The sequence below is a fragment of the Protopterus annectens genome, chromosome 13.part0 (genome assembly GCF_019279795.1).
Source record: "Protopterus annectens isolate FY-2018-M chromosome 13.part0, PAN1.0, whole genome shotgun sequence".
In the NCBI taxonomy this organism is placed as follows: Eukaryota; Metazoa; Chordata; order Ceratodontiformes; family Protopteridae; genus Protopterus; species Protopterus annectens.
Window position 1 is genome coordinate 1,161,761,034 of NC_056747.1, and position 25,467 is coordinate 1,161,786,500.

Genomic DNA, 25,467 nt, shown 5'->3' on the forward strand with positions numbered 1-25,467 from the left:
TTCACTTATTTCTTTACTTCCATCAATTTCTCTCCCCTGGCTTTGTACCTAAATAAACCACAAGCCTGCTTGTCTCTAATTTTGCATTGCAATTCCTATTTGTATTACACTAATGTATCTTTAACTTCTGTATAAACTGGCTACAATTTATCTAAGTACTAAATCATTGTCATACAACTTGTATCTACTTTTAGCCAATGTTTTCATATTATCTAATATGGTATAATTATTTAAACTGTGTTTGCTTTTTTGTATTATTTTTTAAAGACTGTAATTACTGTTCTTAAAATGCATTGTAATATTTTGGAGCTTTTCTTCCTGGTCTCTGCTAAGAATGGACTCCTACCCATTCGGACTTTCCCAGTAAGTAAATAAATAAAAATAGTAACTACAGACCCATTTCAATTTTAAACCGTAATTATAAAGTTTTTATGTCTAAACTAGCTAAAAAAATGCAAAGGTGTTGCCAAAGCTGATCAATATGGATCAATGTGGTTTAGTGGAGGGGAGGCAAACATTTCACAACATTAATAAAACAATGATAATCCATAGTATAAAAAAAAAAACATACTGCTGTTGTTGGTGGGTCTTGATGCGGACAAAGCATTCGACAGAATATGCTGGGATTTTATGAGTAGGGCAACAGAAGTGTTTGCATTACCTGGTACAATAATAAGGATAATTAGGAGGATATATGAGGGATCAGAGGCAAAATTAATTAAAGCAGGAAGGTTCCTTTCTAACAAGTTGTGCTAGAACAGAGTAACCAAGCAGGGGTGTCCTCTTTCCCCTGTTATTTACTTTACATTTAGAGACACTGGCAAAGAAAATAAGGGACTCAGAAATTCAATAATATAATTGGTATAGTAATCCAGAAAAATTGGCTTTACTTGCAGATGATAGTATTTTGTACTTGATGAATCCAGAAATGCACATCTCAGTATTGTGGAATATCTTGAGACAGTTTCACGTTTTTTTGAGATAAAAATTAATGAAGATGAAACACAGGCTAGAGCTGTAAACTCTGTATCCCTACTATAACTGGTTCAGCAATAAACACATTTTATGGGGACACAATAAGATGAAATATTTAGGAGTATGGTTTAAAAAGACTTCTGCTATGGCAGATAAGGATATGTGGGAAGAGACTAAAGAAAATATGATACAGATACTGGAAGCTCTTGTTTATGGATAAGGACAGTAAGATACAAGCAGTGAAAATGTTTTTAGTCCTTTTTTATACGAGTCAGGCATATTTTTTTCAACAGACAAGAAGTTGTGGGCAATAATTAATACAGAACTGACAGAATTTATCTGTAAGGGGAAGCAGGCAAGAGTTAAATGGAATAAGATGATCCTCGCAATAGAACAAGGTTGTTTAGGATTAACTGATTTGAAGGGGTATTCTAGTACTACACAGTTAAGGTTAATATACATAACACTTACAGACAGTTATTATTCAAAATGGAAACTGATTATGATGAAGGGGGAGTTCAAGAAATAAAGGGAGAGTGGGATTTTGGCTGCAGATCCTTACGGAGAATATCAACCATAAAGAATATTATATTCATAAAGTAGCAGAATGTATTCTAAGAACAAAGCAAATATGTATGGCTCCCAAGTATGCAACAAAGTCTTGAAGATCTTTGCTTGGAAGTGTTTGCATAGGTATGTTTATACCACAAGCAGACTGCTTAGAATTTTTCCTCACGTACACAGCAAATGCTGGAGGTGTGATGGAGAACACAGAGGGAATGGGAAACAAGTGTTCTGAGAATGCAATGAGATGGGAGATTTAAAAAATTCCCTACAGAGTACTCTTTCAGAAATATTGGCTGAGCAAATAGCTGTAATTAAAGATATGATTTTTTTTGAGCCGGGACACAGGATCTGAATTGCCTAGACATGGTAAGGTCTTACTAAGTTTAATTCTGTTGGATGCCAAAAAGCAGTTATAAGAAAATGAAGATCAAAGTCTAAACCAACTGTATTTGATGTACTGAACATTATAAAAGAGATAAAAGAACTGGAACAGGGATCTTTAGGAAAAGGATGGAGCAACTACACAGAAATAAATGGAAACTGTAAACAATGTTCAGAAGGAAGAGAAGTAAGGTTTAAGGGAAGGTGGCAATTCAGCAATTTTTGAAATGGTGGATTGATGATGCAAACGGAAAAAAAAATTAATCTGGCTTTTCTTTTCTGTTGGTACATGTTTGCCAATGTCTTATGTAATGAGTTTAATAAAGGTGTTAAAAAAAAAAAAGAAAGGAGGGTGTGTCCTTCATTCTCTCAGCAATGTTGTCCTCAACTAAGACCACCATTCTACTGCAAATAATCTTAAATAATGAGTGGATGGAATGCCCAACAAACACAGTCATTTAATTTAAAGCCAAAATCTCCAAGGCTTCTTTCAACGTCAAACTCAATCTTTCTAAATAAGCCTTCTTGAAGTATTATATTTCACTGGGTGCATCCATCTAGACAGAGTTCATTGGGTTACTCACAGCCTTGCAAACAAAGACAAAGTCTCCAATAAACACCACTGAGAGAAAGATCCTGAAAAGAGATATGTATTTTTATTTGCTAATCACATCTATGTTAAGATGAGCACTGATAATGGCGTTAAGCACAGAATCAAGAAAACGTGTGGTTCTATTGGCAACTGCTTTAATACATCTTTAATGACACTGATCTGAAGAACATCAACAAGAGTCAGGCATGAAGTTTAGTTATCAGCCCTACTCTGCTTTCTACAGATGGAAAAGATGGGTGACAAACACATCAACACTAATGTTCTTGATGAAGACAGTGCTTCTTGTACTAAAGTTATAATCCCTGAACGATAATTCCACTTCGGCTGGACATTGTACTGATGTCAAACTCATTTTATTTTATTTTTTCCTTGCTGCTGTTGACCTCAGGCTCTTCCAGTGTCAGCAGCTCCCTTATCATCATCCACCCTCAGACTCCCAAAACTCTGATGACCCAAACAATACGACCCATGTTGGCAGTCTCTCCCTTCTGGAAGAACTCATATACATGGAGTCTCCAATCTCCAAGTGTAGGACTGAGGGCTGCAATCCACTATGTGTTGAGAAAGGGCCAGGGCAGAAGCCATTTTACTGCAGCTGGCAGCGTTTTTCTTTAGGCCCTAACTTCCCCATGTGCTGGTGCCACTAATATAATCTGGGTGAGACTGAAACATGGCCTCTGATGAGATACCTGCTTCTAGCCTAAGAACAACCATACCTTCTCAGCAAGGAATTCAGCAATTTATGTCAAGGATGGTCTGCACTTTTCCCCTCTATGCTTTTGAATACTGACTTAAACATGATCCGCCCCCATAGTGCCTTTTTAAGCAATGTCAAATAGACAACCATACTGAAATAGCAAAATCAACTCAAATGAACCTCAAGGTGCTACTGCTCAATGCCAGGAGCCTAAATAAAAATTATACTCCTTCTAAGCTCCACACTTGAAGATAGAGACAGCTGTGCAGTTAGTTTTCACTGCCTTCCACAGTTTTTGACTAGTAGCTGCACAGATACAAGGCTAAAGGTGGAGGTGTCTCAATATACATCAATAACAAGTACATCTCTAGGGTGGTCAGTTAGGATGATGTTCTGGAGTTCCTCCATGTGCAGACCACCGTAGACAAAATCTCATACCACATCCTAGCCAGCTCTAGGTCACCTTCTATGTTCCTAGAAGTTCACAATGCATACTTGGAACTACTGGAGACACTTACCATCAAACTTAACACCCTACTCATGGGAGACTTTAATTACCTCTATATAATGGGAATCCTACACAGCCTCAAATATACAGACATTTCTGGACTTTGTAAATAAAACACCCTTAACCAAATAGTGAATATGCCCACCAGCGGCTCCAACCTACTGGATTTCATACTGACAGGTATGGAAGAATGGTGCAACCCCCCCCCCCCCCAGTAAAGTTTGACCATAAAGCTGTCTCCTCTGAAATCAAAACCAACTCCATAATCCCATTAAAACCTGTAATAGTTAGGAACTATTCCAAGGCAAATTACCTGTTACTAAGTGATGGCTTTTCAAAATTCAATGCCCTCCAAACCCCAACAACACAGCAGCCCATGCTGAATTGCTCTCAGAAACTCTATACAGATATGCCAATGTCTGAATAGGGCTGCTGAACCAGAAATAAGCCCAGGACTAGCCCCAGAAATAAACTGCCCTTGCGGCATCCCAAATTAAACAGGATATACCACGAAAGGAAAACAATTATGGCAAAAATGAGGAATGTTACTTCCCATAAAGATAAAAACTTTCTCATTAGAGTAAATACACACGTAAATAAAACTCCCAGCTGAGAGATAACCATAAGACCTTTAATAACTACGTCAGAAACCTCAGGGGCAGCACACAGCAGTGTGCTGAACTGGTAGTTAATGGTACCACGTTCACTGAGCCTGGCAATATAATAAACATGTTAGCAGAGAAATTCATTTCCAACGTTACTCCCCTCTCATCCCCAACCATTCCCCCCAAAACACCCTCAAACATACCTCCTCCAATTATAACTGGGGAGCATGTATAGACTGCACTCACTAAAGCCAAGAAGATAGCCTCAACAGGCCCCAATAGCATCCCAGGACACCTACTGAATAGTCTAAAACATGACTTATCAGGACAGGACTGCTGGAGTCATTATTTAACTATAATCTTAAAATAGGCTTTGTGCTACTTGACTGCAGGACTGCAATGGTCACCCCCCTTCATAAGGGAGGACCTTCAACAGATCCTAGAAATTACAGACCCATTAGTCTGACTAGTATGATTTCCAAAGCCATAGAAAGAATTATCATGAAATTTATCAACAAGGACATAGGAGACCTCCAGACACTGAATCCATCCCATTCTGATTTTCTCAAAGGAAGGTCATGCTTACTGAACCCAGTGGACTTCTTTGAAAAGGTCACTAAGGTAATGGATGAGGAGAAAATGGAACATATTACCTACCTAGACCTGAATAAAGCATTTGATAAAATATCCCTCTTTGGCATTGCCAACAAATTTACAGAACTAGGTATAAATCTCTTTAATAACACTCTGGACAGCTAGCTGGCTCACTGATGGGACTCAGAAGGTTAGAATCGGTGAGGCCACCTTCACAAAGAGGCCTGTCACCAGAGTCATCCCTCAGGGCTTTGTGCTAGGCCCACTCCTGTTTGGCATCTACTTCTCGAATGTCAATCTACTTCTCAGCTGTCAAAACCAATGTCAAAGGCCGATGGCTAACCAAGCTTGCAGATGACTGCAAATTGGGAGCAGTCAATGAATCACCGCAAGACATGAACACCCAACCGGAAGACCTAATACAGACAAACGCTTGCTGCCAAAGCCATGGCTTAAAACTCAATACCAAGGAAAGCATTATTATTACCTTTCTGGAAAGTCTGCCACCTGGGTAACTAAATCATCAATAAAATGCCCTTAAAAATTGATTCACTAATCAGGGTTCTGGGAATTCATGCAGACAGTAACCTAGTTTTCAATCAATGTATGAACAAGGTAGCAAGAAAATCCTTCGATGCTGCTCAACTTATAAGCAAGGGCATATCATCTAGGTCCAGACAGATCATCATACCACACTCATCATAAAATATAATAGCTTCTTCAATATGTACCTGACCAGAGACATGCAGCAACTGGAATTACCACAAATGTTACTTACAAAAATACAGAAAGTAAACACTACATCCTATGATGATTACCTCAAAGCCCTGTCTCTTCACTCAGCATCATACAGACTTCTGAGAGGTGATCTTTGCCTGGCATACAAAGCATCTCTGGATCCTGTTTTGATGAAACTTTTGCACATTTCCAAAATAAATAGCATCAGAAGTACTAAATTATAATACCTAACTTTTGCTTATGACATGAACAGGACATGTTGAAGAGACAGATATGTTTCTAAGAGAATTCTCATTCTCTAGACGAGGCTCCCCATCCATGTGAAGTAGAGTTCCTACCTATCCTTATTTAAGTGCAATTTGGATTAATGGATGGGTAATCGGAAATTCACTTCTGGTCTGGCTTCTATCTTTCTGATGGACAGAGGCAGTCAATAAATTATCCTCTACATAAATCTAATTTGTGGGTCGCATTGGGTTGCCCTGCTAGGCTTACAAAGGCCCTAGTGGTAGTTATCCTAGTATATACCTACAAATCTATGAACTTATAAAGGAAATTCTACAAAGACGCAATGGAGGAGTAAGTCAAGAAAATAGAGATGGATTTCATGCCATGGAAGAAGCAACCTCAGTGGCACCAAAAAGGCTCTGTTAAGCAAATGCCCAATTTAAGAAGTGCCTTGACCTCAACGCCAAAAGAAAACACAGGAAAGAATGAAGAAAAATCTCATGTGACATGCACCTTTCTCTCATACAAAACAAGCAGCAGCTTCTGCAGACACACTTGTGGATGAGATCACTGACTCACCTCAGGGACCACCTGTGAGTTGTGGCAGACAGCATTGTCAAATCAAGAAAAAGCAGATGTAGCTTCACAACACTACATACCTGTCTGCAGACTATGAAGTTGAACTTCTGCTCAAATGAGTTTATACTGCAAAGAAAACTTTCTGCTGCATCACGTCATAGTACATTATCCAGTAACACTAAGAGCAGCAGGATTTCATATTAAAATTCAGTTTCGCTGACTACACTTTTTATGTTTTTCCTATCAAATAGTTAAGCTGAAAGGTTAGGATACAGGACACAGCAGCTTACTGCAGTCCACCTTTACAAGGTGAGGTAATGAAAGAGAAGAGATTATCAAAGGACAATCAAGGTTTCTTAAAATAACATTCAAATTATATCCATTACAAGAGTCAATATTTGAAAAATTAATAAACATGCACAATTCTTATGATTATGAAAACTACAAAACACAGTCCTATACATCATCACTCTGAATCATATCACCTTTGGGAAGAGGGAAAATAGATAGATTCTTACTATACTAGCTGATCTACAAAGAGGACATGTCTTGCCTTCGTTGAAGGTTGGGCGTCGGGCTGGCACCTCGGCACCGTAAAAATCTACTGCCAATCATTAGCGGACTGGAGTTCTGCTGTGGCGACCCCTAACTGGGAAAAAGCCGAAAGAAAAACAACAACAACAAAGAGGACTTGACTTATTTGCTCCTTGTTTGATTGAGTTCTTATTGACCAGCAATCACAAGTCAGCAAACTTTCAGGAAGTTCCCACAGGGCACATTTGCAGACCTGTTCAGCCCAAGATTTTACACTTGACAGTTAGTTATCTAGTCATTATTAAGCATCTCCCTGCAAATCACAAAACAATGTGGATTTGCACTTATTAAAAATGAACAGAGACGTAACTTATAGACATTTCAAAATATAAGGTGGATGGAGGAGAAGTCCATAAACATTGGGATGAAATCCTTGCATAACTGCCCCATCAATGAGAGTTTTCTCAATTTAATTTCTCAAAAAGCTAAGGTTCTTTTCTTCCATTGATGGGACTGGACCCCATTCTTATGTCAGGGCATAATTAAATTTCATGAAATTGGTACTGCTTCAATCTTTGCTGTTAGCCGAGTATGCTTCTCAGCACACACAATATGCCCAGAATTGCCTCCTTCTGCAGTTCATATGGTGTTAAATATATGATGGTAAATGATAACACAGTTGACAGTCTAATTAGAAACTAGATGCTTGGCAAATGTGAACCCTTACTGCCTTGTGGCAAAGAAGACAAACAACTGCTCTAGCTTCCAAAACTTGTGTACTTGGTATAGGTAATACATGTGCTGTTAGAGAACCTCAAGAGTGTGAAGGGCTCCATCTCCCTTGTTTTTTATCATCCACATAGAAACTTGGAAAGTAAATGAAATGGTTCAGAGACAACTAAAACACAACTTACAGAACAAAACATGGATTCATCCTGAGACATACTTGATCACTATATGTCAGCCTGAAGCTCAGAGATCGTTGTAGTGGAAGTGATGATCACCAAGAATAAAGTTCTTAAAAGGGGGCTGGAATTTATTGGAGAAAACTGGCAAAGGAACCAAGGTATTGAGAGCAAATAACTAGAAAGGGAAAGGTAATAGAATGGGAAGAGGCCAAGAATTTATTTGGACTGCAGGTTAGAGACTGCCTTCCCTATCAAGGACTGATATCTGAGTATAGGCAAAAAGAAAGAAACATGGGCTTCTAAATGAAAGAACAGCACTGGTAGCGTTTTTAATGGAATCTAGAACAGAAGCTGCCATTAAAAAAGGAAAAGGGAATAATTAGTAAAGCATAAGAGATATTGCAAGATAATTATAAGAATCAATCAGAGGAGCTTAGAAAGGATTGGGAAGAGAGAGATTGGATAAGCAATTCTCAAAGAGAGAATGGGGGATATATATGTATCTCCCAAATATGCAAAAAGTCTAGAGGATTTAGGATCTTTGCCTGGAAGTGTTTACATAGGTATTTTTATACCCCAAGTAGACTACAAAGAATTTTTCCTCAAGTATAAAGCAAATGTTGGAGGTGTGATGGGCAAGAAAGAGGTAGCTGGGAACATATTTTTTGGAAGTGTGATGAGCTGGCAGACTTTTGGGATTCCCTGCCGACCGTTCTGCCAGAGATGCTGGGTAAGCAGATTGGACTGACTGGGGAAATGACATTTTTAAGTTATGCTACAGAATTGGACTTGCCCAGACATAGTAAAGCCTTGCTGAGTTTAATTATGGTGGCTGCCAAAAAAAGCAATTACTAGAAAATGGAAATCAAAGTCTAGACCAACTTTACTAGAAATAGTGAATATAGTGACAGAGATAAAACAACTGGAATTGGAATCTTTAGAAAAGGGGAGGAGAAAACTACATAGGAAAAATGGGAATTGTGGGAATAATATATGCAGAGCAAGAACAAGGTTTAAGAGGCAGGATTTGAATGAGCTATATAATGCTTAACTGACAATGACCAAAAGGTTGTATAATGTTTACAACTATATTTGTTTCAATGGTGTCTGTGATGTAAACTGTTTGTAACTAAAGTGATATAATTTTGTATGTTTTTCATTTACATACATGTAAGATTGCCTTTGTCATATGTGTAAATTTAATAAAGATGTTTGGAAAAAAAAGAATAAAGTTCTTAAAGAAGCAAACATCAATGCAACTGAGCCAGCCCGAATGGCAGACTGGTCATCCCAATCAGTCATGAATTTAAGGTCTGACTAAGACAAAACATTCTTCTAAGTAGGACTGAGATTCAACACTCCTAAAAAGGAAAGACTTTGAAAAGTTGGTGCTTAGTGCTAAACATTCCTCTACAAGGTCATGATCTGCAGAAACAGCTGACACATGTGCCCTGTGTGATGGGCCCTCTTTCCCCTGGGCCAGTAATCAAGGAGCCTCAATCCTTACCACTGACACTGGTGAGAGACAGTCACTAAAACAGGAATGGATTTACATACTATTTCAAATGCAGCTTTCTGCATCAAGCACAATTTCCCCAAAGAACAGTTCCAAGTGACTGACACACCCGCACCTGGTATTTGATTTTCAAACACACACTCCTGGGAAAGGCTGCCACAGATTGACTAGCTGAGCCCCCTTATGCCCAGACAATAAGGTAACAGTGTTGCCACCAGCAAGTCACTGTCAGGCTCTTACAAGGGTATCCAATTATACTGAGTAGAATCAATAATAACATAAGTGATAGAGTGTAACCTAAGCAGCAAGGCTTTTTGGAGTTGCCAAGGCGGCACTAGAATAAGCGCAAGTACTTTCAAGACGTTAAAAGTAATCTCTAAAAAAACAGCCCAAAAGACGATATAAAAAAATTTAATAATAAATAATAAAACAAAAAACATTAAAACATTAAATATTTAAGTACAATAAACATTAGAGTTTCAATCAAAGGGGAAATAAAAATAACACAGCTGGACAGAATCAATCAGATGCAGAAAAACAACACTTGGCTAATCTTACTGTAATTCCTGACTGTCTAAAGAAGAACGGTTACCTATCTAATTAATACATAATGCACGTTTAGATGCTGAGCTGCTTACTTCCTGGTAGAGAAGAGACTCAGAGCTTTTCTAAGATTTGTTGCAGTATTTGAAAATTAACTGAACTCAACTGAATTGACTGTGATAGCTGTCATAGATTTCTATATCAGGTTCCAAAGAAAACAAAATAAAACAAGCTGATCTGTGAGTTCCATCCTTTCAGTGCTGGTTATACAATGACATCACATGACTCTGGTAGAGAACAGACTCAGAGCTTTTCTAAGATCTGTTGCAGCATTTAAAATTATAAAATTCTTTGTTTAAACAAACAATTAATCCGTTATAATAACATTGTTAATACATTTTAACATAAGCATCTGTACAAGTCAATGAGACAGTCAAATGGCAGAAAATTATTTAAAAAACTATTTACAAAACTCCAGCTAACTATGCTGGCATATGTTACACATGCACTGCCCTATTCTACCTGTTACAGATGGTAGTACATCACATCGTCACACCCTGAATAAGCCTGAAGCCAAATTCATAAAGGTTCCCAAGACAGGATGGAATCACACATAAGCTGACCAATGTAGGTGGTTGTGGGTGCCATCTAACTTAAACAAACAAAAAAAAATTAGACTTTTCAGGGCTAGGCTCTGAGTGGAGGGCTTCCTAGCAAATCAAATGTCATGCAGATCCTAGCATAACACAGATTCTATAGCAAAAGACAGTTATCTGTAGTCAAAAATGTCACAAATGTAAACAAGACTGAGATTGACGCTTGAAGTGCAGCAAAAAAGAAATGACAGGTGCACAGAAACAGCATGAGCATGTATCTGGCATGTGACATCACAGCATGCATTAGAACAAGTGTGTGTAAGTCTCTGGGTATAGTTTCTTCATTAAATGTTGGCAAATTATGACTGGTGGAAAGGATGAACAAAATTCAACCAGGCACTCATCAAGGAGGGTCATGGATGTTAGATCTCAGCTCTTCCCAAGGTCCTGCAATCTTGGAACACTGCTAGTTAAGTAGTTTAAAGTACAGAAAGCATTACTCTACATACAGAATGCAGGGGCTTACATACACCATTCACGCCCACCCCACCCCATCCCAAAAAAAAATTTAAAAAAAGGAAGCATTTTTTTAGTAACAAAAAAATAATATGGTAAAATGTGACTTCAAACATATTTTTTTCAGTGAAACTGAATTTATTAACAGACTCAAACAAAATCAGTGTTCTCCAGAAAACATTAGAAAATAGAAGGTAACTCTCCGTAATGGGTAGACAATAATTAGGTAATGATTGTTTAGTCCATCAGTTCTTATGAAGTTTCATCTGGCTCCTACAGTGACCCAGTGAACAGCTACCACTATTGACAAAGTATACTAGGCAAGAAGAGAATGGAAGTACATTGCCAAGCCTTTCTTCCATATCAGACAGACAATGCACACACACCTAGGGAAAATTTACAGTCAACAATCCACTTACTGCATGTCTTTGGGAGATGGGAGAAAACTGGAGTACTAGGAGAAAACCCATGCAAACGCAGGGAGGACATGCAAACCCCACACATATGGCACCCCAGCTGGGAACTGAGCTGGAAAACCTATTGCTGTGAGATAACAATACTGTATGATACAAGGAAGAAGCCTGGAAAGGGGGGGGGGGTTTAGAATCAGGAAATTAAAACTTAAAACCTTGCCTTGAGGATCATCTCAAGGAAGACCCTGGAAGTGGTAAGTGTGACAGTCCAGTCAGGGCTAACCTGTGGTGTGTACCTTGTACAAATATCTGTTTACATTGCTAGAGGCAGGGAGAAACCTCTGGCCTTAAACTGCCCCCCCCCCCCGAACAGACAGCCTATACTCTGCAGGGGATGTTTGGACTGAACATTTGGTAAGAAGTAACTAGAGGTACTAGTTTTGGTTTGAAATGGATGGAAATACAGCAGTTACTTTTTGTTTGAATACGTGGATTACTGACTAAACCTGTGTTTTTATACAAGTCCTGCTACCTATGTCTATTTGAACTTAACAATGCAAATGCACTGGGATATCTATACATATGGCTCCGGCTCAAATAATCAACTGTACAAACTTTCATCAGCTGTCCTGCCTACTTAATTTGGTTAAAAAAAAAAAAGCTGGCTGACGCTTGTGCCAGACTACAATATTAATGCAGTTGGGAAATACATCCCTTCCCTATTATTATGCAATCTCAAAATTAGTACATTTAATTCGCAGGGGTGTGGAATGCAGGGGGTCCCTACAGAAAATATGTTTTTTATTTGCATACTTCAAGGTCAATCCTTGGAGCATGCAGTTTAGAGTCAATTTTTTTTATTATTATATTGTTTCAACATTTTACATATCAATGTTGTGATGTTTTGAATTAAGTAAATGTAAAGGGAGGGGACTATGATTAGGTTTCCAATCATAATTAACTTGTGTGTTCTCAATATGGATGTCAAGAACACATAACAAGTAGTTATGATTGGAGAAACCTAATGAAAATTAGTTGTAGTATATGAAGGTTTGAAGCTTCAGATGTTCCAATGTACTTCTGGGTACACTGAAAAAAGTGTATAAGCATTAAGTGGTTATACCTTTGAAAGCTGTACAAGCTTAGTGCTGCCATAAACACAGTGGCAAGAAGCTAAAGTGCACCTCTGGCTGACTAATAGCTTTAGAAGCTGTTATACACTTCAGAATGCCTTTGTGAATGTGGTGGGTGTGTGTGTGTGTGTGCTCGCACGTGAACATGCATGGTACTGCAAAGTGTTTCCCACTATCTCACACTGTTCTACAGTGTATGCTGTGGATGCTCTAGTGGAAAAAAGCTGCATAACAACACTTGTTATGCACCTCTTTTATGTTAGAAAGGTGCATTACAAGGATGTATTTTTCCCAATTTCAGACCTTAAGCAGAGTGCTGCAAGCAAACACACATACATGCATGTACATAAGTGAAAAACTGAAATATTTCTGATGGCTCAACAATAAGCTTAATACAAAACCAACTGTTGTACCACAACAGTAGTCTTTTACAGATCCAGAATGACTTTTAAAAATAGATGTTAAAGGAAACAGAGTGCCAAAAAATGTGAAATTAGAGAAACAGACGATTATTTCCAGTTTTCTGATAAAAAATGTTAGGATGTTTATGTAATGTCTAACCAGAAAGACACAGTACTCCTCACTAATGTCAATGCAACAATATTTTTTTCACATTCCAGCAATTTATATTTAGCAATGCCTCTAATAAATGAACCACACCCCTTAAAAGACAATTACTCAGTTCAGTTCCAGAAGCATTTACAGAAGTGTGCCTGTGTGCAGGCACATGCATGTGCTCTTCTTATGATGATGAGGGGTTGGACAAGTCACAAAGTATGCATTTCATTAAAATCTAAAAATTAAAATAATCTATAATTGTGCTTGGGTGATTAAGACTTTACCCACAGTTAGAGTGGTTTGGTCATGATGGGGAAGCCAAAGTGATAAAACAAAGCCAGCTGTGTACTATGAGTTATTACCATTGTAAAATTACATTATTAAATAATGTCATTGTATGAAGGAACTTTTATTTGTGACATCTCGTCTTGCACCTAGGGGTGACTTTGTGATATATAGCACATGTCTCAAATGTAGGTGCTAGTGCTTGCACGGCACATCCATTTATGTACTTACTGCCACTATTTTTTAAGGAAGTCAAGAGGCTTTTCAGTGTAGCCTGCTGTTTGTATGTTAGGACCCCTGATACTCCTGACATGCTCAGGATGAGTGTTTTGAATTTTATTTTACTGACTTGATCTCTCTGGTTTGGTGGGAGAGCAATACTGTGTGTGTGAGGGTAGGATGTTTTTAAATGTAGGTGTTAAGATATTCATTTTCCATGTGGTCCACATGGGGAATGTTGCAGCTGTAGCATTTTTACTTCAATTACAGTCATAACATCTTATTTTGCTTTTTACTTTAGAGTCTGACTTTTCCATACGGGTAATGCTCAATTTACAACAATCATTCACAGACGATCAACCAATCATAAATTGCATTGTGAAATATTAATTACCTTAATTGATAATAAAAATTTTAGACAGTAAAATTAAACAAGCCTTCATTTTACAAAAAAAACATACATAAGACTTGTTACTATGATAAACTCATTCTGGTTTACTACTTCAAGTCAAAGAATTACTGATGTAAGTCAAACTTATCTTTTTAACTGACCATCATCTGAAAGTTTCCAGTAACAACCTGCAGTTGTTCAAGTATCATTAATCGAAAAAAAAACAATGCTGGTCCTGCTCCATGTCCAAGAGAAACACGCAGACAACTAGACAATCTGCATCCACACAAGCTTTACTTCTGAGTAGTATTGCACATACACAACATTCAGAGTCACACTTTTTACACAAAAGAAGTAAAATTCACTGCAATTCTCCTGCAAAAAGACTGAGTCTTCAAAAGGTCAGTGAACACAGAAGCACATTCAATTTAAACTGTATACCTTCCCTAAAGAGAAATGTCTCCATGCAAGACTCGACTTTAAAGTCAGTACTATGTCCTTAATATTGCTCATAAAGGTACTGGTACTGGACAGTAAGGCTGGAGTGGGAAAACATTTTTAAACCACAACAATGTATACATGTAAATTAAACGTATACACTGCTCTGACAGAACAGCAGACAGCTAAAGTCAGAGTGGAAATATCAAAACCTAACAATACCCTGTTTAAATATTTTCATGAGCTTCACTGCCATCCAGGCAGTAGATCTGTTTCAATAATTAGTCTGCATCAAAAGTGCATAATTTCACATGTGTTCATAATAAAAGCACACAAATTCTAACCCAAGAAGGAAGTATTTAACAGCTACTTTTAACTTTTAAATTACAGCTCTCTTTTGCAAGTCCTCATTTTCCCATCTGGTTAAGTACAGTTCATGTAAAAATGAACAAAATAAGCAAATCATCTGCTAGCCAAATGTAAGATCTTGGGAAGGTAAGGATTATTACATACTGTGAAACACATGCAAAACTTTCTCCTGTTGTGTGCTGCTAACTCAGTTTTGATGGATTGTATCAGTAAACCTAACACATACTTATTTAATCTAATAAGCAGACAGTCAAGTCTATAGGTTGTCATACATCCTTTAAAACTACCTGACACATTACTATGGCTTAGCTTCATAAGTTATCTCATTATACAAGCTTAGTCATGGAAAATAATCATGAGCATTCCACTGTACATTTTTGTGAATTTCTAAAATATTATACAGTGGCTTCCTAGTTATTAAAGTAATTGCAGTTAAAGTAACCATTCTACTTCAAGACATTCATGATACTAAGAGGTAATGAATTGTCTGTCTTTAGTTCTTTGCTACAGTAGAAGGTAGTCATACAGCTATCCTTTTTCAGATACCCACATAACAGCAGTAAAGACATCAAAAAGTGGGCACTCAAGTGTGAACCAGCAGAAAATGAAACAATACCCAAAAGTACAAAATAAAGTATCATTGTACAATGTGTACTGCACCAGTCTGAGCTACCATATAAAAGAAAAGTAAATCAACTAAAACAACAGCAAGTTTACAACAATAACTTGATAACTCTGATTAGTGTCAAAACAGTGTGCCTTACAGCTTCAGTAACAAGAAACTGTGGGGAACCTTAGAAACTGGATGGTGCTTAGAGCAGCAAGGCAGTGACCCTTGCACATAAACAGCGCAAAACAGAATTCTAACTAAAGAAACCTGAGAAGTCATGCCACATTTATTTTCTGAGATCTTAAGTGCCACTGTGTTGACATTGTGGGGGAGCATGGCACTTGTCAGAAAGTATCTCAGTTTTGTCAATGTAGCAAGTTATAACTTCAACAGACAGAAATGCCTTATCACAACCTTGAACCATTTAAAACATGCATAACTAACTTTTCAATGCAGCTGAATCTAATGGGCATTATAATTTCATTTCAGTACTCTAAAAGCTGAAAAAAATAAATTTGCAAAAAAAAAAAAAATAAAAATAAAGGCACAAACCCTGAAATTACCCAGATTACTTGGTGAACAGACAATGTATTCCATCTTGTTCAGATTAAAACTTTACTTACCCAATCTACTATGAGGACTTTCCCAACATTCAGTTTCTGCTGTAGAAGCTTGGTGGCAATGGCTACAGAATTGAAAAAGCAAAACCCCCTAGAGAAAAAAGAAGAGATTTTTTTATACAGCAAGGATTGCTACGTTGAGTTTGGCAAGTATAAGCAAACTTACTCATGAAACATTTCAGGCCAGTCTTTTAGCACAAGAGCATGGCACTCATCACATTAACAACATAGGTATCATGAGTTTTCAGACATGGGAGGGAGAAATAAGTGATAACTTTCAGCTCTGCTTACTCAAGAGTGGAAGATTCTATTCTTGAGCAAGCTATCACGGTTTAGACAAAGGAGCTTAACTACAGTCTGCGAAAGAAACAATGAAGATCAGGCTCTAGGCTATAAGAACAGTGCATTTATGGAAGACACAGCTTAAACTTGTTATCACAGTGCACACATGCTTTGAGAGGAAAGATAAAGTGGAGAAATGGGAAAAAAAGCAATGGAAAATAAAAAAATAAAATTTTAATTTTTCTGCAGCATTATAGCACCTTCACCCAGGCTCTTATTCTAAATAGAAATGAAAATGAATGGTGATACATGGGAAGTGGCAATACATGCAAAGAAAAACTGTGTGTGTGTGTGTGTGTGTGTGTGTGTGTGTGTGTATGTGCAGTATCGTTTTACATCTGGATTGCTGCAGATTACACCACAAAGTAATAAAATTTGAAATGGTAAAAACAAGTCATCTGACACTGTATTTCATTATCTACCTTTCAAACACTGCAGAATTTTATTTAGTTAAGGATGTTATATTAAAATAAAATATATATCAAATGTGACAGACCATTCGGCTCTTATTCACACATAACTGTTTAGACAAACCAATGTGGTATGATAAAGAATTTGCTTGTTTTATTTAAACAAAATAATCAGTCACATAAAATGTTTCTTAAGGGCATCTCTTAATGAAAAATGTCTTGCCTTTAAGAAAATTAGGAATTTTTTATATTTAAATGCCCCCACCCAAACAGAATCTCTAGAATAACAGAATTCACCTAACTCCTGGAAAACTTGTAACACATAACTTGGTAAGAGCAATCTTGTGCACCCACCTTCTTTAAAAAGTTTAATTGAAAAAAGTAGAAGTTATGTACTCACCATAACGTTCCATCTGAGTAGTTGTACTTCATTTGTCTTCAACCTGTGAGTCTATGGATCCAAATTGGATCCGACATGGCCGCATCACTAGCAACTGATCTGAGCTCCAAGCTCCTCCCCTTACCCATAATACCCCCTGTCTCCTTCCTCCCTTCAGATCGAGTTTGCTGCTCAACAAAACATAAGCCCGGACAAACAAGACCTTACCACTACTGGCACACCAAAAATTCCTGAACCGAGTGTAACAAGGGACGCCACTGGAATGTTCATCTCCCATATACAAGGCAAGGACAATAGTGACAAGGTCAGGGGAAGGAGGGGGGGGATGGTTGAAGACAAACGAAGTACAACTACTCAGATGGAACGTTATGTTGAGTACATAATTTCTTTATTTGAAGTAGTTGACTTCATTTGGTCTTCAACCTGTGGGATAGAGTCCCCAGCTACTAATACCTGGGTGGCCCTCATGAAAGGATATTCCAGAGCACCACAGAGCCAAAGGATGTCCTACTCCTGGATACAATGTCTAATTTATAATGTGAGATGAAGGAAGAAGATGAGGACCAAGTAGCTGCAGAACAAATACTATCCAGCAACACACTGGACCAAAAAGCCATTGAAGTGACCACAGACCTGGTGGAATGTGCTTTAACCTGACCCAAAGGGGAAATTCCTTTGTCAGAATATGCTCGAATAATACACTGGGAAATCCAACGAGCAATAGCCACTTTAGAAAATGGCTTCCTTAAAAAGGGCCTCGAGTAAGAGACAAACAACTGATCAGATTTACGAAATGGTTTTGTCCTGTATAAGTAAAATCTCAATTGTTGTGTACCTCCAACAAATGTAATTTGTATTCACCCCTGTTTTGGAAATTAGGAAAAAAGACAGGAAGATTAATAGTTTGATTAATGTTAGCTTCTGACACCACTTTGGGGAGAAAGGAAGGGTTAGTGCGCAGGGAAACCCCATCCTTGTGAAAAATCATGTAAGGACCTTTGATGGACAATGCTTGAAGTTCTGAAATCCTCCTAGCAGACGTAATAGCTGCCAAAAAAGCAGTCTTCCAAGATAGGCACTGCAAATTTACTGAAGCTGTGGGTTCAAAGGGAGGGGAGACTAGAGCCTGAAGAACAAAAATGAGGTCCCATGGAGGCGTAGGATCCTTCACCAGAGGTTTTTAAAGAAAGGTATCTTTAAGGAAGGTATTGCAAAGTCCAGAAGAGGCTAAGGAAGACATGTTGTCCTCCACATGAAAATTAGAAATGGCAGCCAGTTGTACTTTAATGGAACTAGCACCCTGTTGAAAGATTCCCATCAAAAAATCTAATACTGCTGAGACTGAAGCCATAAAAGGACCCAAGTCTCGCTGAGAAGCCCATATGGAGAAACGTTTCCACATGCTACGATATATTTTTCTGGTGGAAGATTTGTGAGCCATCACCAGAATGGTCTTATCTGGAGAGGATAAACCAGGAGTCCTAATAATCAATGGAACTGGAGCAGCCAAGCGGCGAGTTTTAGACTGTCCAGATTTGGGTGCAGAATCCTCGAGGGATGTGAATTGAGATCTGGAATAGGATCCAAGATCCATGGTGGAACTAGTATATGAGACCAAAGGGAGGGGGAACCAGACTTGACAAGGCCAGAATGGGGCAATGAGGATAATTGTATTCCCCAGCCTGCAAGCTTTCTGTAGAGACTTTGGGATGAGAGGTAACAGAGGATAGGCATAAAGAAGACCGGGAGGCCAAGCATGTACTAGAGCATCTCTGGGGCCTTCCCCTTGAGGGGGGTTCAGAGCGAAGAACTCGTTGCATTTCACACTGGAAGGAGATGCGAAGAGATCTCAACAAGGCCGACCCCACTTGAGGAAGATCCATTCCGCTATTGAAGGATTCAGAAACCACTTGTAAGGCATCAGAATAGCCCTGCTGAGCTTCTCGGCTATAATGATGGAACGTCACGGAATGTGTGCTGGCAACAGAAAATGGCCGGTGGAAATCGCCCATTCCCACACTCTCATGGCTTCTCGACAAAGGGGATAAGATCTGGTTCCTCCTTGTTTGTTGATGTACCAGACTACTGACATGTTGTCTGTCTGGATCATAATGGTCCCTAGAGGAAGATGGGCATGGAGAGATTGCAACACTAGAAGCACTGCCCTCATCTCCAGGATGTTGACATGCAGACTGGTCTCAGAGGGGGACCACGTGCCTTGGACCATCCTTCCCAAGCAATGCCCCCCCCCCCCAGCTGGGGGGCGTCCATGGTCACTGTGGTTTTGGGAAGGGCTGAAAGAAAGGGGTGTCCCTGACAAGATCCTGGGAAAGAATCCACCACAGAAGAGAGTCCCTGCAAATCCGAGAGATACGTCGGAGGATGTCGGAGACATGAACCCTGAGGTTGCGTACCCTTTCTGGGGTGAGGTAAACTTTCATTTATATAGTATCCAGCTGAGCACCAATGAATTCCAGAACTTGAACAGGGATCAGTGAAGATTTGCTGATAGTGATGGTGATGCCCAAGATGCTTGCTAATAATAGGAAATAGTCCCTGGCTCAGCAGAGTAAATGCTTGGTGGGGGCAGCAAAGGGCCAATCGTCCAGGTAAGGGAAGACCTGAATTCCCTGAAGCCTCGGGTGAGCCGCTACAACTGCCATTACTTTGGTGAACACCCTAGGGGTTGTGGTGAGACCAAAAGGGAGGGCTCTGAATTGATAATGATTGGCTCCCAGACGGAAGTGGAAAAACTTGCAGGAGCGTCTGTCATCTTGACATGATAGTACGCACCCTGGAGGTTGATTGAGCACATCCAATCTTTCTCCCACAGACAGAGCAGGATGGACTGATGAGTGACCATCCAGAATTTCTCCTTGGCTACTGACAGGTTCAAGGTGGATGGATCCAGGATGGGTATTAGGTCCCCTGTTTTCTTTGGCACTAAAAAGAACCTGGAATAAATGCTTGATCCAGATTAGTCTAGGGGGATGGGTTGGATGACTAATTTTTTGAGCAGCTTGTTAATTTCTAGAGCTGCTGCCTCCCTTGTGCAGGTGGAATGTCTGGGACGAGTTTTGGTGGGAGAGGTGGTTTGGTGATCGGGATGAAATAACCTCTGGATATAATTTGGAACACCCAACGGTCTGATGTTATGGACTCCCATGCAGCTGGGTGTACCGAAAGGTGACTCCCCAACTGCCTCCAGAGAGGAGCAGTCGGGCAAGCCCCTCAGGGCTGCTGTGAGGGTCTGTCCGAGAAAGGTTCTCAAGATCCAGAATTCCTCAAATCCCCTCTGCCTCTTGGACGGCGTCTGTCATAACCCCCTCTATCTCTGGGGGAGGTGAGTCCTGAGTGTCCCGGGAGAACTGAGACTTTCGGAACCACATCTTCCTTGTCCCTTACTGACTCCTAGAGAAGGATCTTTGAGGGGCAGAGAAGTGGATCCCGACGGCAGACAGTGTCTTCCCGTCTTTCTCACTCTGGACCAATGTGTCACAAATTGTTTTCCCAAACAGGGAAGAACCATCATAAGGGGCATTTGCAAAAGATGCCTTGAAGGGTTCTGTGAATCGACACAGCTGGAGCCAGGTGTTACACCTCATGGCAATGTCAGAACTGGCCACCCTGGCTGCTCCCTCTGTATTATGGGAGAGAAGATGCATGGATGTGTTAGCTACTGCTTTGACAGCAGCCATTTGTGCGGAGAACATCTTCTTGCCCTCCGCTGACACGGTGTCTAGGGGCGACTCAGTGACCTCCTTGACTAGGTCTCACTGCAGTCGAATGACGTGTGCCATGTAGTTCAGTGCCCTTACAGTAAAGGTTGCTGAAGCATACACCCGCTTCCCAAGATGGTCCATGGCCCTTGACACCCAGTCAGGAGGATGGACCGTAGAGCCCTCCTGTGCGAGCTCTTTTTTGTGGCAGCAACCACCACCATAGCATCCACAGGGGACCCCTTGCTCCAACTAGTCCTGTCTGGTGGGGGTCTGAGAACTCTGTCTGAGCGCCTAGGGTTGGGCTCCATGATGTCCAGTTCCTTCCATGCCCGAGATGTAATGAGATCTTCAAGCACATCTGCGGGAGGGGACACCTGGAAGTAGATGGACCTGTGCTGAATGCCTCTAGGAACACTGACTCATTCGAGGTCGGTTTTTGGTGGACCCCTCCCCCCTGGCGAAGGAGTTCCATGTCGTCTCCAAAGGAGACAACCTTGAGGAGTGATCGAGGAGAACTTTCCCCTTCCTCCTAGTCAGTGTCTTTGGTGTGGGACTCTGGAGAAGAGTCCAAGTGCCTCCGTTTGCATGGAACCTCCTCAGCAGTACTCTCTGGGGGAACTCACAAACGTCTTGTTGCTCCCATGTGGGGGCTTCCAGAGGCAAAACCTGCACAGGCTGTCCCTGAGATGGCAGGAAGGTCAGGGCCATACTCAAAACAGAGGGAGTCTGGGTGGAGTTCGAAGACGAGATGGTCAGGGGCCTCGAAGAACAAGAGAGAACACTCTCCACCACATCAACAGCTGAATGGGAGTGGACATCCTGAGAAACTACCAATGGACCCATTCCCCTCAGATCTGATGGGGAGCTGGAGCAGAGACTACTGGAGCAGAGATGCCAAGGGGGAAACTGCACTCCAACAAACTCGAAGCCAACAGAACCCCCTCGGATCTGACACCGAGGCGACGGCTCCGAGAGCTCGGATCTGACCTAGTCGAATCTGACACACTCAAGGCAATGGCCGGCGTCGAGGTACAAGGTACCATCAGCGTCTAACCCCTGACCCCGAGAATCCTCAGATCCAAAGACTCCGAAACAGAAGGTCGGATTGGAGAAGGGGATATAGGGGTGAAAAAGGTGTGTGAGCTCCCAGCTCCGGACGAAGAGGGGGGCTGGCAAGACTCCCATCTGGATTTGGGTGCGGATGAACTTCCGCATCATCCTGTCCATCTCTGCCTCGCTTAAACTAAGGGTCAACAGGGAGGAAGTCACCAACACCAGCTGGGAGAGCCAATGAGGAGACATCCTTGGAGGAGTCCGTGACACCTCAGGCTCAGAGGAAAACCTGGGAGAGTGGAGCTGGGGAGTGCTGGGCCTGTTGGGGGTTTTACACTTGGCTAGAGTCCCCACCAGAGACGAACGGTCCAGAGACCATTTGTGCAGTTTCTCCTTTCTCTGATACCTGTCTCCTTCCCCAAACCTCATGAGGGAAGTTGAGCCCCAGAGGTCTGAGAAGGAGAAGAGGTGGGAGGGGTGGAAGAAGAGGCCAAAGCTGGTATTGCAGGGACAGCCATCCCCGATGAGTGAAGCAAACCTTTTAAAACAAGCATAGCCCTCCTGTCCTTAAGGGCCCATGAGTTGAAGCCCGCACAGATGGAGCAGGAGGTAAGCAAATGGGCCGCCCCCAAGCAAACTACACACTTGTGGCCATCAGCTGGAGAGAGCTTATGCCCACATTTTGTGCATTGCCTAAACACAGGTTTAGGAGTATTATGCATTCTAATGCCTGAAAAAGAAAAAAGAAATACACAGGCACACAAATGCACTTACTCACAAGAAAGGGGAGTGAGAAGGCCATAGGGAAATACAACTATATAACATTTTTTTACAACTGAGTCAACGCGGGTAGGAGAGGTGTGGGAAAGAGTATAATGACAATCTGAAAGGGAGATGGAGGAAAGGATGTTATATTGGATAGACTAGGATGAAAGGATCCAGCATGAACCAAAAAACTACCAAATATCAGTGTAAAACTATGAAATCTAAAACCAAAAATTGTCAGTGGATAAGTAACACTTCAGGAGTTTTCTTAAATTATGGTATTATGGTAAGCGCTTTCATTAGCTCAATCACCACAAACTTCTTCAGACCTAAAAATAATATAGAGAACAGGCTATTTTATAATCCATCATTAAATCATATGACCCAAATCCCACCAATCATTAATTTCCAAACAGCAATTAAAATAATAAAATAACCAGGTAAAACTTTCTAAACAAAACTTTCACATACTAACATTATTAGAAGATGGGTGCAGCGAAACAATTATTTCAAAACTGGTTTGTTGTGATAGCTAATGACCCAGGCCCAAAGACTATAGGGTCTATATTATATCATTGAACGCTTAAAAAAGTGAACGATGAATAATCGACCACATGTAAGTGAAAGCTTACAATCTCCAAAGCTCAGAACAGCGATTTTTTCCAAGGGAAAAAAATCTGTTCCAAAAAAAAGAAAAAAAAAATTGAAAGAATACATAAAGTGGGAGGCTTCACCCCCTACACACCCCCCCTAATTAAATATACCAACTTCGAGATCGCACTACAGTGCCGAAAACGGCAAAGTAACAGAAGCGGCCAAGCAAATTCCTTCCCTGGGAAAGAATTCGCTTAAAAGCCGCTTCGTTATTTTGCCTTTTCGTTGTTTTAAGTTTGACCAAGACGCATTCTATTGAATGAGCCTTCGGTCATCTAATAGGAACTCAGACTATACATATGGAGCAATATGCATTAAGGTGTTCTGGCCCCAGGGCACACCAAGCAGAGATTGTGGGGTTCATGTGGTAGGATCTTATGGCCACACTTTGTGCACTCCTGAAAGCTCTTTTCAGGTTCATCTTGTTTATCCATGACAAAAGCTAGACCTGTTACTTACAAAACACTGCTTAGAGAAATTATTTAATACAATAAAACAGACTGAGAAACAATATAGTTAACAAATATGAAAATGATCAGAGTAAACGGTAACAGCAGCACTGATAGTACAAAAATAGTTTTATAGGTAAGTACTTGGCTATCTGCCCCTGTGGGCAATTTTAAGCCTAGACAATTTTCTTTTTTTTTGTGCTCAAATTATCCTATCCCATTTGGTTAGAGACTAGCTTTACCCATCCCATGGGTGATAAAAAATAAAAAGCTATGTACTCACCATAATGTTCTACCTGTGTTGTCCATTTTCATTCTTCCTCAGCAGTTGTGTTCAGAGCTGACCCTCGGATCAACATGGATGTTATTTTAGCTCATGGCCACTAAAAAGCTCTCAAGTTCCTCCCTTACCCATAATGCAGCAACCCGTAACATACCTCAGATCTTGCTTGCTGGTTAACATAATGTAGGAAATATTATCATAATATCCCTGGTAGCAAAAACATTATCTGGAGCTCAACATAAGGAACAGTGGTGTCCTTATAAGTTCTCGTTCTTCCAGAAATCAACTGTTAAGGAAGTTGGGGGTTGGTGGGAGGAGAGTTGAGGAAAAATGACAATGGACAACACAGATGGAATATTATCATTCATTTTTCAACAGTTGGGACAGAGTCCCAAGCTAACTAAAATTCTAGGTGGACTCCAAGGAAGAATATTCCTGAGCACAGTTGAGCCAAAGGCTGCTCTTCCCCTCGAGACCAGATCCAGTTCGTAATGATTAATAAAGGTATGAGGATTGGCCCAAGTTGCAGTCACACATATGTCATCCATGGAAGCCCTAGATAGAAACACTTAAGAAGTTGCCATGGACCTAGTTGAATGGGCCCTTAAAGGGTCCAGCAAGAACAGTCCCAACTTGTTGCAGACAAATGATATACAATCTGTCAGCCATCTGGGTGAAGTTACCTTTGCAACTGATTTACCCAACTTAGAATCTGCAAAGGAGGCAAATAATCAATCCATCTTTCTAATTTCTTTTGTTTTATGTAAGGAAAAAATGTAACTGTCTGTGAACATCCAATAAGTGCAACATATATTCACCTTTGCAAAGGTAGGAAAGAAAACTGGCAGACTAACTGACTGGCTGATGTTAGGTTCTGACACCAACTCAGGAAGGAAAAAAGGAGTGGTTTGCAATGCTACTTTATCCCTGTGAAAAATCAAGTAGGGAGGTTTAGAAGACAGTGCTTGAAGTTCTGAAATAATTCTAGCAGAAGTGATGGCTACCAAAAATATAGTGTTCCAGGTCAGAAACTTTAGATCGCATTTTGCTGCTGGTTCAAAAGGGGAATGAATTAAGGCCTGCAGTACCAATTTTAAGTCCCATGAAGGAGCTGAATCTTTATAAAGAGGTCTCAAAAGAAAGGTACCTCTCAGGAAGGCCTTACAAAGTTAAAATGAATCCAGGATGGAGTTCTCATATCCAAAGTGAAAATTAGAGATAGCTGCTAATTGAACTCTAATGGTTAAGGAGCTAG

General features: G+C 40.2%; 1 protein-coding gene across 6 annotated transcripts in view; it reads right to left on the minus strand.

Annotated features, from left to right (window-relative positions):
• HDAC5 (histone deacetylase 5) overlaps window positions 1-25,467 on the minus strand; it is a 2,571,411-nt gene that overhangs the window by 228,125 nt on the left and 2,317,819 nt on the right. For all 6 annotated transcript variants that reach the window (XM_044055165.1, XM_044055164.1, XM_044055163.1 and 3 more), the window contains one exon: window positions 16,138-16,225. In XM_044055165.1, coding sequence (XP_043911100.1) covers window positions 16,138-16,225 — 88 coding nt within the window. The remainder of the gene's footprint in view (window positions 1-16,137; window positions 16,226-25,467) is intronic.